The sequence below is a fragment of the Meleagris gallopavo genome, chromosome 10 (genome assembly GCF_000146605.3).
Source record: "Meleagris gallopavo isolate NT-WF06-2002-E0010 breed Aviagen turkey brand Nicholas breeding stock chromosome 10, Turkey_5.1, whole genome shotgun sequence".
Classification (NCBI taxonomy): Eukaryota; Metazoa; Chordata; class Aves; order Galliformes; family Phasianidae; genus Meleagris; species Meleagris gallopavo.
Genome location: NC_015020.2, coordinates 3,923,800 through 3,939,240, shown reverse-complemented (window position 1 = coordinate 3,939,240; position 15,441 = coordinate 3,923,800). Strand labels below are relative to the sequence as shown.

The 15,441-nt window shown below is 39.3% G+C and overlaps 3 protein-coding genes across 3 annotated transcripts in view; 1 reads left to right on the top strand and 2 right to left on the bottom strand.

The window, feature by feature from the left end:
* Nucleotides 1-1,592, bottom strand: part of ALG14 (ALG14 UDP-N-acetylglucosaminyltransferase subunit) — a 28,658-nt gene extending 27,066 nt beyond the window's left edge. Inside the window, exon 1 of the mRNA XM_010715859.3 lies at nucleotides 1,512-1,592. Within this exon, the coding sequence (XP_010714161.1) occupies nucleotides 1,512-1,592 (81 nt within the window). The remainder of the gene's footprint in view (nucleotides 1-1,511) is intronic.
* On the top strand, nucleotides 1,370-5,105 carry LOC116216967 (choline transporter-like protein 3). Its single transcript, XM_031554764.1, has 4 exons — nucleotides 1,370-1,605; nucleotides 2,039-2,275; nucleotides 3,822-3,914; nucleotides 4,793-5,105. Exons 2-4 carry the CDS (start codon nucleotides 2,075-2,077, stop codon nucleotides 4,796-4,798), a joined length of 300 nt encoding a protein of 99 aa, XP_031410624.1. The 5' UTR covers nucleotides 1,370-1,605; nucleotides 2,039-2,074; the 3' UTR covers nucleotides 4,799-5,105.
* Nucleotides 5,106-8,078: 2,973 nt separating this feature from the next.
* Nucleotides 8,079-13,165, bottom strand: CNN3 (calponin 3; the record flags this gene model as incomplete). The annotated part of the gene is made up of 6 exons (XM_010715858.2): nucleotides 8,079-9,186; nucleotides 9,689-9,835; nucleotides 10,489-10,605; nucleotides 11,046-11,183; nucleotides 12,495-12,561; nucleotides 13,029-13,165. Coding segments are annotated over 6 exons (954 nt in total), but the record flags the coding sequence as incomplete, so codon positions are not given.
* Between the last annotated feature and the right edge of the window lie 2,276 nt (nucleotides 13,166-15,441).

The following is a 15,441-nucleotide window of genomic DNA, read 5'->3' as shown; positions in this document are numbered from 1 at the left end:
TTTTTTTTTTTCTTCTTAGGAGTAGATAAAAAATCTATGGTTCTTATTTGCACTATTTCCATCTATGGGGGCACTAGCTGCCATCCCAGAATATCATTGCTTAATATACTCTTTGTTTGGCTTACTAATCAGAGGGAAAAAATCCTTTGTTACGTATAAAATAAATAATGTTCAAAATGAAGATACAAAGCATCTTTGTGTTTAATTTCTTTGTTTCTCTGTAATATTTTAAGGTACAGTAATGTTAGTATAGCTTTGCTACGTTACAGAGTATTACAGAAATTGGGTAAAAGTAGACCCTGCAGAAATAATTTTCTCTGCCTTGAAATATCTGAAGCTATTTTATATTTTGATTTATAAGTAAGAAGAAAGATTTATACTTCTTTTAACAGAAAATGTTTTATAGTAGGCCAGTGCTCTTTCATCAAACCATTTTTTTCCACTGCCAGTTGAAGCAAAAAATAATCTTAAGACTTCAGTACGTCAGGGTATATAAATTCCTTCAGAACCATAATCCCATGCACACTGCAGTTCTTAATGACCATACACTGGTTCTTACTGACTGTAACTATTCTTTTGTGACATAATCCAACTCCTAATACTTAGAGAAAAGGAAAACTATTCCTAAAACATGCTGGCAAAGTCCAGCTAACCTTTAGGGTGTCCCAAGTGCTGTTTTTCCTAGCTCATATTTTTGACGCTATTTCAGGATCTCATTGAGGAGTTCTGTAAATGGAACAGATACGTCCCGTTATACAGAGCAGGTGCTAAAATAATCCATCTTGGGAATTTTCTTTATAAAATTCCCCATACTAAAAAACATGAGTGCTCCCCAGTCTGCTGAAATTGTTATTTTTTGTGATGTAAGACTTGCCCAGCTAGTCCATAGTCCTTTAACTGCTCTTTTACAGTCATTGTCACAGTTCTTGCTGTTCATAGAATGATTGTATTTTATGGCTGTGGCCCTAAGCTTGAATTTCAGTAGCGTGTGGATAGTCTAAAAGGGTCGTGGCTTTAACCAACTTTTAAATGACTTGGTAACTACTTAGCTAGACTGTTCCACTTACGTAGGCTGCCAGCAGTCTTGGGAATAGATTGACAGAGAAGAAGTAAGTTGAGATAGCGTGACTTCTGGTAAATGTTTTGTGGTAACTGTCATTTTTATTAACAAAAATTAGGGTAGAGAACTTGAATGTTTTAAAATAAATTAGTTAAAGGTAGGTTTAGAAACTATCTATTTATGTTCTAGCATTTGCTAACAGTGGAAATAATGTAGAAAAAGAGTTTAAAGTTAGAAGTTAGTTACTGTAGTTACTTGAAATAAAATTGTCATATTATTCAAAATAACTCTTTGTATTTATAAAGAAAGTATTTCCAAATCATGTTTCAGACTTTTAATTGTGTTGAAGTAAAGCCTAGATTAAAAGCATCTTTCCTCTCTCATTGCATTGTCTTCTCTCATTTTAGCATGTGTACACAACTACTGCCATAAATGGGACAAACTTTTGTACTTCAGCAAAGGATGCTGTCTTCATTCTGGCGAAGAGTTCTGCTGAACTTGCATCCGTTAGCTGTTTTGGAGATTTTATCATATTTCTAGGAAAGGTAGGAGTAAAGAAAGTGCTCTTCTGTAAGAATGAAGTGAAAAATCAGGGTCTCATTCCATTTCTGTATATCGGAAGTAAATAAGGTTTGTTTTGTTGAACTCACTGTTAATGCTCAAAGCTGACTTTGGGAGAGAAAGTAATGTTTGAGGAACTTAATCCTTTTTATAGCCCTTATTGCCATTTGTGTGTGCTGTAGTAGTATCCTTGGCACCACTCTTGTAGTTTCTGTTGCACAGAGCCTTTGGTAAATGTACAGCAAAAAGTTGCCTCTGCCCTACAAAATAGACACACTGAATTGAATGCAAAGTGTGATAACTACGTGACTCCAGAACCTGCATAGCCATCTCTCAGATGGGATGTACTGTTAAAATATCAGCTGTAATTACAGCTGTGATTAACAAGGCTGTATTTCTTTCTCGATGCCATTACAGGTTTTTGTTGTATGTTTCACTGTTTTTGGAGGATTGATGGCATTTAACTACCACCGGGAGCTGCAAGCTTGGGTAGTTCCTCTGTTGCTGGTTGGATTTTTTGCCTACTTGATGTCCCACAGCTTTCTGTCTGTGTTTGAAGTGACACTGGATACCATGTTCCTCTGCTTTGCTATTGATATGGAAACAAATGATGGATCTGCAGAGAAGCCATACTTTGTGGACCAGGAACTGTTGGTAAACTTCAGTGATCACAGCAAAGATACTTGCTTCTAAGCTTTTGGGGAGTTTGTCTTTCCATGGCGCCAAGTAATCTGACCCTCATCCCATATTATTTCCTTTCCAACACCTTAGATGAGGGTGGACTCTGTGCTGCAAATTATATATGAATGTATAAACATAAGTAAATGAACTCCCAGTGATCCCTCTATGCTATGGTCTGCTGCCTTCTGATGGATGCTGTAGTTTTGAACAAACTTAATTCAAAGTTGAGTTGCTCTGCTTCATCCTTGCACAGATTCTTATGCCAAAATACCATACTGAGTCTCTTGATTACATCCTTCTGCTGTAGCTTGATAGTTCTGCCTCTTACTGCGATAATTACTATGTTGTATTACAAGCTTTCCACAGGGAATTATTACGTAGCTCATAGTGATGAAGAGCTTTAGTTAACAACTGTATCTGAAGCATTTGAACATACACATGCCCTTGTTTTCATATGATGAAAATATTAGAAGAGACAGAAGGTTTTTTTTCCTTTCATACTGTTTTGGCAGTTGTCTTTTTCTTCATGAACCATGTGACAAAATCTTGGTGATTCATGATAAATTCCGCAGCCAGAACAGCTCATATGATGTGAATCTTCTGGATGGATTTCTACAGAAAAGCATTAAAAGAACTGGGTGTTTTTTTTGTTGTTTGTTTTTGGTTTTAATGCTGCTCTTAGATTCCCGTAATGTTCCTAGATTTTCATTTAAAAACAAACGAAAAGGAACCAAAAAGCAGCCTCAAGATAGGCTTAACCCTTTTTACAGAGGAAAGCAGATAGATCATTGGCCTTGATTCAGAGCAGTACTTAAGCAAATGTCCTGAATAGGAATATCTTACTTAATGGAAAACTCTGAAGCCTTGACCTTTGTTCTTCTTCCCTTTCTTTTGCCAAATGCTAGAATTCTCCTTCATGAAACAAACAGAGGCTTTCCTTTCTCCACTTTTAAACTTTTTGGTAGCTTTTCTTTAACCCTGGTCTTAATTCCCTATAGTTAGCCATGCCCTGGAGTCTAGGGTGAAGAGAAGACTTCCCGCAGGGGTGAGCAGCCTTCCCAGCAGGGAAGGCAGTATATATAGCCTTGTATGGAAAAACTGGGGGCAGCACGTCCAAACTCCTCCTCATTGCATAATTAAGAGCACGTTGTTCACACAGCCCAGAACTTGGAGTTTCCCAACACATGAAGGCTCTGACATGTGACATCTGTGTTTCAGTTGGGTGATAAACATCTGGGGGTGGAAGGGAGGCTCTGGTGGTGGGCGGAGAGCTGGGAGTGATTCAGATGGACAAGGAGTCCCCGTTGCTGCGGCAGGAGAAGTAGTGGGGATTCTTGATTCATTCTCCTCAGCTGCTTTCACCACCCTTACTGCCCCTGCAGTCCCTCCCAGTATTACTTTGTCATCCAGCTAGTTGCATAGTCCCAGGTTAATTATCTTCCTTTACAAGGTGATTTTTTTTTCTTCATTAAATAATGATTGAATTCCCAAATGATCTCACCCTGCTTTCTCTTTGTAGATGTTTGTGAATCAAAATAACAAGTTAACAGACAGGCAAAAACACAGAAGCATGAGACGGGACAGTGAAGATGGGACAGAGCTCCAACCCATGGTGAGGCAGGAGTGCAGGCTGGGAACTTGCCTGCCGGCTGATGTGCTTGTCTTTGTGTCCTGAGAATAGATGTAGACCATTACACGTTTACTGATGCCTCGCAGCAGCCATCATGCTGTATCCCTCTCCCACTTTTCCTTCTATTGCTTTCCCCCCCCAGGAAACCCTCTGCTGGTACATAATGGATGGATCAAACGTTTGTACTCATCTGTCTTCCATTCCCACTCAGTGTGCCCAGCAAAGGATGAGAAAAATGGGACAACAGCAAGGGGGTGGAGAGCAATGCTGTTTGGGTAGTCCTTCATGTGTCTGCTGTAAGATGAGGCAAAACAGCAGCAGGCCATTTGATTTCAAGTTAGAAATGTTCAAGTTCTGGAACTCTAATATTAGAACTTAAATGGCTTTCCTCCCCAGGACAAGACATGCCACTCCACCCCCATCCCCTTCTTTTTCTAGTAATGTCTGTATTTGTTTCCTCTCTTTTATGCTGTGGTAAAAATAACGAGATGCTAGAAGGGAGCACTGCCCTTTCCCCAGGCTTGGGAAGGTCCTGGGAAATTAAGTTCACTGACATCTGAGATGCTACAAATTGCCCAAGCTGAGGAACTGCCCCAACTAGTTCAGAATTTGGGGTGATTTCAGCCTCTCAGTGCTATAGAAAGGGATAGCTGTACTTGTTCTTTTCATTGTTTGGGTCTGCTTTTGCATTCTTCAGTAATATTTGCCTAGCACAGAAACTGGGGAGCTTCTGATCCCTAAGAGAGGATTGAAGATGTCAGACACAAAAGAACCATAATTATTTTCCCAGTTTACTTTTACAGACATCAATGCAGTTACAGGACTACACATTATTTGCCTACTTTCTTCTCTCTTTGTAGACTTGAATGGGAAATGCATTGGGAAGTACTAAAGCAGATCAGCAAGAGCAAACAGTTGCAGAAAAAAAGTAAAGGTTACCAACAACCCAGGACAAAGTAACAGTTCTGTAAATCTTTGCTGTACCCTCTGCACTGGTAAAATGACAGTCTGTTTGCATGAATAATGTGTTTTGTGTCAGCGCACCTGATTTTTATTAATAGTGTTGTTACAATGGTGTATGAAAGTTGTTAATAAACAAATTTCTTGTAAGTTTCTATGCCATCTAACTTAAATACAGAATTGACAGCTTCAGAGCTGTCCTTTTTATCTTCATGGTGTGTCATTTAATGTGGATTTGTTTTTAAATTTTGTAGTTGGACTGTGTCTATAAAGCAATTTTATGGAGTCCACCTTGTTCTGGGCAGGGGGTAGTTCTAGATTTTATTCAGTTGAGCGTGATTTTATTCTTTCTTTTAAAACTCCTTTAACTGTTTGTTTGAAGAGAGGTTTGAGGTAGGAAAATTACTCGAACCAGGGATTTCAGTGTAGTACACATCAGTGTAGGAAGTAAGACACTGCTGCAGGTAAGTGACTCATAAATGGTCTATTATGGTCTCGTAACAGAATAGCTTGCTAAACCTTTGATTAGTCACAGCTTGGAAGTGACATACAGAAAAGCAAAGCTCATTGGTGGTCTGAATGCCAGATCTGTTTTCATCTGGATACTTCGTCTGATCTGCTGCTGAAAAGAGTTGCCTGCCAGGAGATGCTCAGAAATACTTGCTTCTGATTCCTCTAATATGAGTCGCTTCAACAAGTCAAAGGATAAGGGATAGATGATGAGAAGGGAAAAGGAAGATTAATTACTTTCTAGCTGTTAGGTGAAGTTGGATGGGGCCCTGGGCAGTCTGAACTAGTATTTGATCTAGGGGCTGGCAGCCCTTCTGGTGCAAGGGGGTTGGAACATAGTGATCTTGAGGTCAAGCCATTCTATGATTCTGTGACTTTAAACACTTGGGTATTTCTGGTGCTTGTGGATGCTGAATGAACAATAATTCTCCATTGTTGAGAAAGCATACAGATATGTACTACAGAGGGACAAAACTTTTTTTCTTCCACAGTAAGATTGTTTCCAAGTAACGGTGTCTGCACAATGTAAAAATGTTTTATCAATATACAAAGCAGATGGGCTTTGAAGTTGAAAAAATCAGTTACTACAGAATGGAGTTTTCTTCTGTTTGTATTTAATGCTTATGCTGCATGTTTTAGCCCTTGACTTGGGAATTTGCTGAATGGTGGAAGAAAGGAGGGGACATTTTTAGAAATGTATCTCCATTTACAGATAATCTGTATGTCGGACAATCTCTAAATGATTTCCAGTCTCAGAAGTTCTTTGGTTCTGTTCATTGCAATAATTGATTCAGTATCACTGCCTCCAGTGCTGTGGAGAAAGGACTTCTAGATGCTTACTGAGTTTGTTTTGCTTTTTAAAGAAAGAAGTTAATGAATTTCCCAGTTAAATTGTATTTAAGTGTATTTCATTTAGGCAGTGTTGTAGCCAAAGAGTTACAGCTGTGACAATTTCATGTTTTCAGTTGTGGTTTCAGAGGACAGTTCAGAATGCATACTTTTTAACTGAATTAGTCCTTTTAACTAAAATAGCTTTCAGGTGTGACATGAGAGTTCCTAATCATACACATTCTGCTAGTAATTATGTCAACAGCCTCCAAATGAAGCATTCCTGCCTATCACAAATCCTCACTTGAGCTAGAAGAATAAATTACCCTTACAGAAACTAGTTGCTGGTTCTGCTTCCCTGTCCCTACCATGGTCAGACAACTAAAGCAGGCTGGAAGTAGAGCTCCTGTGAATGCCATCAGTACTACTGCTAACTGTCCAAGCCACTTTAGGCATTTGCAGAGCAGCGCAATAGTGTGTGGAGCCTTGGAGTGATCGATGCAGTTTCCTGCAGCAACAGGTGACTGGATTCAGAGGAATTGAAGGTATGTTTGTAATTACTTCCCTTAAAAAAAACAGGAGCTGGGGGCTATTTGAATACCAAGAGAAAACTACGTATTGCAGTTTTAAGCAAGGCAGTTTGTATTTGTTTGGTGTCTTCTTCAAACTCTCAATTTAAGTAGGATTACCTCAGGTACCCATGGTGAGTGACAGAAATGGGCACACTGAGAACTGTTTATGTGTCTTGTGCCTCCTTTCAGGTACATACACAATAAATGCGTGCAAGCAGTTCAAAGTATGTTTTGGCTTCAGGAAGACTTTCAGAAGTCTTTGCTCAAACTACTGAGTGTTTTGTTGTTAGTCACAGTACTGCTTTTCAGCATCTAATACCCTAGGTGTAAGTTGCTGAATACCAGTATCTTGAAGGGGACAACAGCATAGCTCAGGAAGAGCAGGTCTAAAGAGACATCTTGGTCACTCCTTCGCCTAAGGTGCAGGGCTTGGACTGATGACCACCAGAGCTCCTTTCCAACTTAGAATTCTATGAAATAAATAAGCTTAAGTCTTATTCAACAAGTAAGTCACGTGAAAGTCAAATCATCACATCCTAAGATAATACAAAGAAATGGACCAAGATTTCTAGTCTTGAGGGAAGAATCCTTTTCAAGCCCACTACTTGCAGGTATAAAACATTTTATATCAATATTATATTTAAAACTTACACAGCAAGTAACTTTAAGATATCTTCTATTCAGTGACACTACTCCCCACCCTCCAGCAGAACCTTTTTTTTTCCCCTCGTGTTGCAAGGAGCCCAGATGAATTAGTACAGCCTAGCTGCACTCTGGCAAGAAAGAGTTTCCCACTTAGGAATAAAGTTCTGCTATTAGTATCTAATGAACTCAGACCACAGACCAGCAGACATGCAGATCTGGGTATCTCATTACATACTCTGTCTTGTGAATTCTGCAAGTGATGGTATGAAGGTTATAGGTCAAAGGAGAGGCAGTGTTAAATATCTGTAGTTCCTCATTTGCCTTGAGAAAGGGGCAGGGATTTTGTGAACTTTGAAGGATCTCTAGTCATAATCTCACAGTCACGTAGAGGGGAAGTGAACTCTGCTATGAAGGAGCTACATTCCTTTCTTGTTAAGTCACTGTCACTCACTCCCAGGAGATTTTTACTAGGCTGTTAGATTAAATCCTGTGGAAAGAAAGAATTTGGATTGCAACAGACGGCAGTCCTACGTTACCCTTAACACAGGCAATGATGGTGGTTTGGGAGTAATTTCCATGCTATCTCTTTTTTAATAATGGTAGCATAACAAATGAGACGGGGTCTTCTACATACCTTTAAGAAAAAATATTTATTTATAAAAATACACTGGGATCAGTTTGAGAAGTGTGGCAATAAATACAGTTCAAGGAAGAAAAAGCACTTCTACATGGATATATTATGGCACAATAAAAGGTAAATGCACCATCAGATGTGGGACTTCCATTGGCTCAAGACTTTGTACAAGCTCCCTTTTTAGTAAGACAACTATTTCTAAGAGTTTGGTCAGTGTGAGTAATGGAATGAATTTGAAATCACAAATGCACACATCTAATGCAAGACTTACCATTAGCAAACAATACTTTAAAAACATAGTAATGAGATTTAAATCACTCGTGATGCCTTAGGCTTAATTGGCAAAGACCACATTTAACTTTGAGCATTAAATTCTTTGATTTCATCTGGAAAACAGAAAAGCTGTAAATATGTAAAATGAAGGCTTCATGTGGTATGTAAAAACCTACTTAAGTAGATTGTAAAAATGCATAGCTCCTTATTAGAAGACCTGGCTGTACAAGAGCACTCCCCCTTTCACAGTATTCCTTTTTACTTCATATGCAGTTATTGGTTATGCTGTAGACTACAACTGTTACAGCACTAAAGGCAACTAGACAGGGAAAGGGCAGAGAAAGAAAAGAGGAATGTATGTAAGGCAGTATTTCTTTAGGTACATTAAGTATAGTCTGTAGGAAAGACAGGTAACAATTCCACAAGGCTAGTTTCGTTCTTACTGAATAAAATAATGGACTAATACTGAGCTTCAGATGCAAATCTAGTAATCAATGCCTTGGTCACTGTACTGACCATGGTAATCTCTTTGATAGTCATCTTGGTACTCTCCGTGATAGTCATCTGGGTATTCTGCCTGATAATCGCTATCGCTGATTTCTGACCCATTAGTTCCTGTTCCTTGGCTGCCATTATGAATGACGGGTTCTGTTGGTGCAGCACAGTACTTGGGGTCGTACACTTGCCGTCCAAGCCCATACACACTCATTCCCTTCTGTGAAGCTACTTTGTTGGTGCCCATTTGTAATGAAATAGTCGAGTTATCCACAGGTTGCAATATGTGCTTCTGATCATAGATGTCTCTTCTGGTACCTGGTGCCAGCATACCAGCCTAGTAAAACAGGATTGTAGAGGTTCAGTAAGGTCAGGAGCTGTGATTATGAGACTTGTTATTACAAGTTGTACAACTCACTGGAAGTGCTAGAAACTACAAATACAAGCACTGAACAGCAGCAAGTGTTCACTAGTAAAGACGACCCCGCTGAAAGATCAATTTAATCTCTCTCTTTAAAAAGAAAATGCTTTGAGATGGTGCCCAAGATGTGATTATTGTGTTTAGCTAGTGCTGGAAGCAAAGCTGTGGTTTTCTTCTGACGCAACGCAGCCAGATGAAAATTCTAAAAGTACAGCATCGTTTTTATGCCTGAAGATTTCCAGTACAGAACATACCAGTTAGTGATGAGAAATTTAAGTTCTTCAATTATACTGCATAGAAGTACAGCTGAATTGTACTTTCTTGCTGTTGTCAGCAAAATACTGCTGCTACACTCTCCTCACTTGCCCAGGCTGAGTGCTGAATCTTTTCTGGAAATGTCACACACAGTCCTCCTTACCTGACTGGCTCCTTTATTAGTGCCCATCTGTAGGCTGATTGTTGTCTGGTCAAATGGCTTATCAGTTTGCATTTTTGGATCGTAGAGGTGTCTTCTAGTTCCATAAGCAGTCATGCCTGCCTGACTGGCACACTTATTGGTGCCCATCTTTATTGGGAGAAGGAAGAGGTGAACAGAAAAAGTGATTTATCTGTACAACAAGACAGTGTAAGGAAACGAGTACAGTTGCTAGCTGTGATAGCTGACAGAAGTAATTGCCATATGTGTTTTTCTCATCTAGCCTGATCATTACTTGTAACAAGTTACCACTTCTCCATAATGAGCTTCAAAAGGAAAAGTAAAACTAACAGTCATCCCAAGGCATTTCAGTGACTGGTGTTTGTCCAACTGCATATACAGTAAGAAATAGATGTATGTATCAAAATACAATCATCAGCTTCTAGCCTGGACAGTACAGACTCAATGACACTGCCAAAACTTGTCTGCTCCAGGAATTGTACAATTTTGCTCAGCCTCCTTTTAAAGCCACTGTCAGGGACCAAGATGATACTGCTAATATTAGCTAATCTTTTCCTCCTTACTACTCTTACTGAAGATTTAAAACACAAAAACCTAGGTAGTCACATGAGCATATAAAGCCAATCAGCTGCTTACAGGAATTAAAATGCCACACCTCCTTCCATGACAAGAATATACTGTAACAGTGCTGTTTTTGCTTTTTTGCATTAAAAATATCCCTGTTAATTAAAAAAAAAAAAGTTGTTCTGAAATGTAACTGCAAACAAGAATTTCACACTTACCTGAAGGCCAATTACACTTTGACCAGCTTTTAGTTTTCCTGCATCAAAACTTCGTGCTTGTTTCTCAGCATATTTGACACCAATATCAATTGTAGTATGAAAACCTTTGGTTTTTGCCTATTTAGGGAAGGAAAATAGAGAATTCAGTATTAAGTAGAATTTCTGTGACTGGAACACTTTCTTTATAGCCTGTATGGAGACCTAGGCTGACAGACAAGCTGCCTTTGTACCTGTCCTGGGCTTTCAAGTGATGCCACAAGCAGGATTATCTCATGAGAAAATGTGTCGGGGTGGGAGGAGAGAACCATTTCTGTCACCATTTGAACGTACACTCTGAAGCTACCTAAGTATCTTTGTCAGAGTGAGAAGGATAATCTGCAGGGATTAATGTTCTCTTATGAGCCTCCCTAGTTCAGGTCAAAAATCCTAACTCTTAATTCCAAGCCTTTGCTCAAGGAATGACTCAGGAGCAACTTCTGCAGTTTTTCAGACTCACAATACTCTATCCCCTCTTGATAGGTTGGACTTCTGCAAGCGCCAGAGGTACAAATACTTACCAGACCTGCTAGTGCCACGAGAGTAGTCTGCACTTGAGTCATATTTCCATTTTCAAAAAGATCATTGGCTTCAAAAATATCATGTGGCTTCATGCCATAGACTTGGATTGCTTTGATAAAATTCCCAATGTTCTCCAGCTAAACAGAAACAAAAAAGTCCTTTTTTTATTCAGTGTTTCAATTTGAAAACTAAGTAACTAGTTTAAAACGGAACTCCTTGGTATTGGCTTTTGTTTTGCTTTTTTACACACATTCTTTGCCTTGTGGGAATGGAACACCTCAGTTGGCATGGTTAAGAGTAACTACTGAAGAGTTTGAGATTACTTTTGTTAGTTCTAATGTGGACTTCAGAAATCAGACTGAGTTTGCCTATCTAGCACCTCTCCATCAATATCTATTATTTTGATGACAAAACTCAACTGTGTCCATTTCAAGAGGAATCCTAATTCAGAACTTCAAGAATTGATTGTAAGATAATTAAAACATAGTTATGTGAGTAGTAAGAATGTTTACTCTAGTCTGAAGGTGCTGTCTTGCTCATCTACTTGGGCAAATTCAGACAAGCTTTTGGGTTTTACTAGCAGTGTATGCTGTAGAAACTGGGAAGTAACATGGAATATGCTAGTAAGGACAATCTCAGCTTTCCTTCAGGAGTTATGAGAGATATTAAAATCCTCCACTACATTTATTAGCGTTCAAGACAATAAAAACAAGAGACTGACACAGCAGCAGTAAATTGGACTCAATGATAGTAAAGGCAAAAACCCTTCAAGTACATGTTCTAAAGGCATGTTGTTTTTGATAGTCACAAGGGGATTTAAAAAAAAAAAAAGTGCAAGACAGACTGCCCATAAAGACTAAATCTGGATGTACTGAAGTCCAATAGCTAGTGTATTTATTTGCTTTTTCTGAGTTTTGTTGCAAAACATTTCCTCAAAGACTGTTCCCCATGACTCCTAAGGGCTTCTCAAGAGAATGCTGCACACAGTAACCTCGTATATCCAGGTGCAGGCAAGCTGACCTAACAGCCTGCAGAACTGCCCAGATAGAATACACGAGCTGTCTGGTGTTAGTTAGGTGTTCTTGTTTGGCTGTTTGTTTTGATTTTGTTGTATTTTCTTTAAACTTGGAAAAGACCTTGCTATATGGCTCTATGTTCTTCCTCCACCAGAAACTTCATTTGTTAGCTAAAGCATTACTATGAAATATGTATAGTCAGCTGCCATTTGCGAGCCATCTTAGCTGTTAGAATTGCTTTCTATTAAATGAAGTTCACATACGCAGTAACCTCACTCAACTGTTGTGCATGTATCTTGTTACACATATGCAAAACTTGATGCTATCAGGATTTAAAGCATAGATATTCACAGGAAATTTGTTAATGGAAAAGAACTGTTTGGGGGTTGGAGGGGTTAGAGGTATAGTTTTGGGATGGTTTTTTTGTTTTACCTGGTGCCAATTTAGTTTTGATTGATTAATTTTCTTCACTGATCCTGGCTGCAGCTTATTTATAAGCCTAGGGAGGTGAAAAAAATGGAAATTCTTAAACAATATATCTCATCCTTATACCATCTTTGCAGGCATTATATAATATTTTCAGTGACACTTTGTTAGTTGCATTAGTTTAATCAGAATGGTTATGCTTTTTATTTATACAGAGTGCCTAGCTTAGACCTAGGTCTGATACACCTAACAGACAAGTCACAAGAATTGTTAGAATTGTTGTGTGCCATTTCATTATTATAAAAAAGAGCTTCATCATTACATTCAGAAATATTTAGAAATCTTTGCAGAAATATAAAGGAGATTTGAGTTAAATTCTGATTCTTCTCCACAATTTTAAAAAAGCTGCATCCCACCCTCTACTGTCAGCTTTCTTTGATTCCTATTGTTGATGTGTTGGAAGGGGACTCTTCAGAAAGTCCATCTGCATTCTGCAAATGTAGAAAACTGCTGAAATAAGGTTACTTAATAAATGCTTACTCGCATAAAATGATGCCATCTTTCAGTCCCAGCTGGAAGTTTGCACCAATGCTCAGGCCTGTAACCTCTTCTATCCAGTTACGCAGGTCTTCTTCTATCTGGGGATCATACTTCAGGGCAATCTGTAACACAAGCAGTCACAAAGTTACTTAACAAGAAAAAACTGCAACTTCTTCCCTAAGTGTTTCAGAGAGCGTGTTCTAGCATCTATTCAGTACTGTATGCCAAGTATCAGGGTATAGTTTTTGTTCCTTTTACTGTAATGGTTATGGCTTTACTAAATGTTTATTTGTAAGTACTCCTTTGAAGCACTTGACCAGTTCTCCCTACCGTAAGATTTGCTAGAACTTAAGCATAGTCTTAGTCTTTAGACAGCTGCAAAGAGATAATAAAGAAGTATTTTACACATAAATTACACTTCAGCAGCAAGTAAAAACTGAAACAGTACTTTATAAAAATAAAAATTCTAGATTTCCAAACATCAGTACTACTGCTCCAATACAGATTTCCAGACGGGAACTTACACGTAATAGGTTTGATATTATTTATGAGAAGATTATAATGGATTTTCTGCTTTAGCTAGATTATGACTAATGGAGATGGATTGTTAGGTATTCTCCATCACCACAACATCAGCAGTTATCTTTTTGAGGACTTGGGTGGTTGTGTGTGGTGGCAGGGTCTTCTTTTGTTGGTTTGTTGTTGTTTTCCTTCAATTTAAGAGTCAGGATCCCTAATATATCTCTTTTGTTTGGGTTTGCTGGGAGACTCAGATGGAACAAGCAGTGATCTGCTGTCTTAATTGCAAGGTTGTTGCAAAGCACTGTTATGTTACAGAGAAAACCTGCTGCAGTCTTTGGAATTCAAGGCAATAGAGGCCAAGAGTTGTCAGCAAGGTGATTCTAAAAACTCCTTTCTCAGACACTCAGACCTCACCACTCAGTGTGTCAGTTGGTGCTGCATGTGCTGCAAGTCACTGGGAAGCAGCATGCTCCAACCAGGCCAGCAGGGGCCAAGCTCAGCTCTGCCCTTTGTTCCCTACTCCACCAAAAGGATGCTGAAAAGCAGCTCAAACTTCCTTCGGTTTAAATCTGTTACTTCTGCAATGCTCCCAACGTGGGCAAGTTGGAGAAAAGGGTTCACATCACTGAAAGCAATTTTAGTCTTATGTAATCTCCTCCTTTTTGTGCAAGCAGAACAAGTTATCCAAGCACATGATTTTATATCACAACTAACCTCCACTGGTGCAAAGGTTGGCAACACTTCTCTGTGTGCAATACAGGCTGTCCCACCTGACACAGCAAGCAAGGCTGAGGACGAGCGAGCTGCCCCACCAAGGCTTAGCAGCACCTGCACTGCTCCTTGCTGACAGCGCTGCTGGCCCCCGCTTCGTTCCTTGTGGGGAACTTGGCCAAAGCCAGTCACATGCAGACCTGAAGTTTCACACTTGATGCAGACTGTCTTTGCCTTGGGGCCAGAAAAGCTAGGTATCAGCAGCCATTTTATACTGCAGGAGATTGCAGTTCCAACCTACACGAATTTCTTGGATTGAAGCAATTACTACATCTTGGCTAGCATTGCTCTCCCCAGCTCCAAACTGACCACACTAGAAATCACACAGTATGCCATTCTCTGCTTTCTTCTAAGGGAATGGAAAATTCCTATATCTCTGGCTTTACTTCAGAAATTTATGTGAGCAATATTTATTTTCCTTTTCCTTGAACTGTCTGTAGCAGTGCTGCTGTGGTGCCTAAGTTACAGGTCAGGAGAATTCCCTTATTGATCTCTGTGTAGAACTCTGTGCAGCGTTCTGCAAAAGCTCTGAGTACCTCGGTGCTTAGGCCAGTGGTGGTCTGACGTCCTCGAGCTCTCTCTTTTCTCATAGTGGAGAAGAAAGCTCGAGTAATAAATACTGCCTGTAAGGAAAGTGATTTTTTTTTATATATTTCTGAAGTTAGAAGGTGAGAAATGGACTAGAAAAGTTAATTGTTAAATTCACAGCTCCACAAGGAAAGCCTCTACACTTTTGTGTCGTTCTGATTTTTTTTTTTATTTTTTATTTTAAAGAAGATAGTCCTCTTGCTCTTTAGTTTATTGCCAGAAGCAGTGCTGCTGTGTTTTTAGTGATTGTAGTAACAGTACAGAGCAGGCAGCCCCTTTTGCAAGGGGCCCCAGTCAGAAAGATTCATTGCCTTGAAAATGGCGATGAGGAAGCTGGTTATTGTCCTCCTCCTTCCTAACCTGGCAGTCAGCTCACAAACTAGTTTCATGGTTATTTTTGTTTCCTATGGAAACACGGTGTGTGTGATCACACCCCGAATCTGTCTTCCCAGTAACATCAGAACAAGCTACTTGAGTTCTGCCAAACTCACGGAAGAGCTGCAGTCATGGACATAACTGAGATTTTGTTTCG

Bases quoted from the DNA above. Each gene is read 5' to 3' on its own strand.
- LOC116216967 (XM_031554764.1), top strand. From the start codon at position 2,075: ATGGCATTTAACTACCACCGGGAGCTGCAAGCTTGGGTAGTTCCTCTG. The intron at 2,276-3,821 runs GTAAACTTCAGT...TTCTCTTTGTAG, and splicing joins TTGTGGACCAGGAACTGTTG to ATGTTTGTGAATCAAAATAA.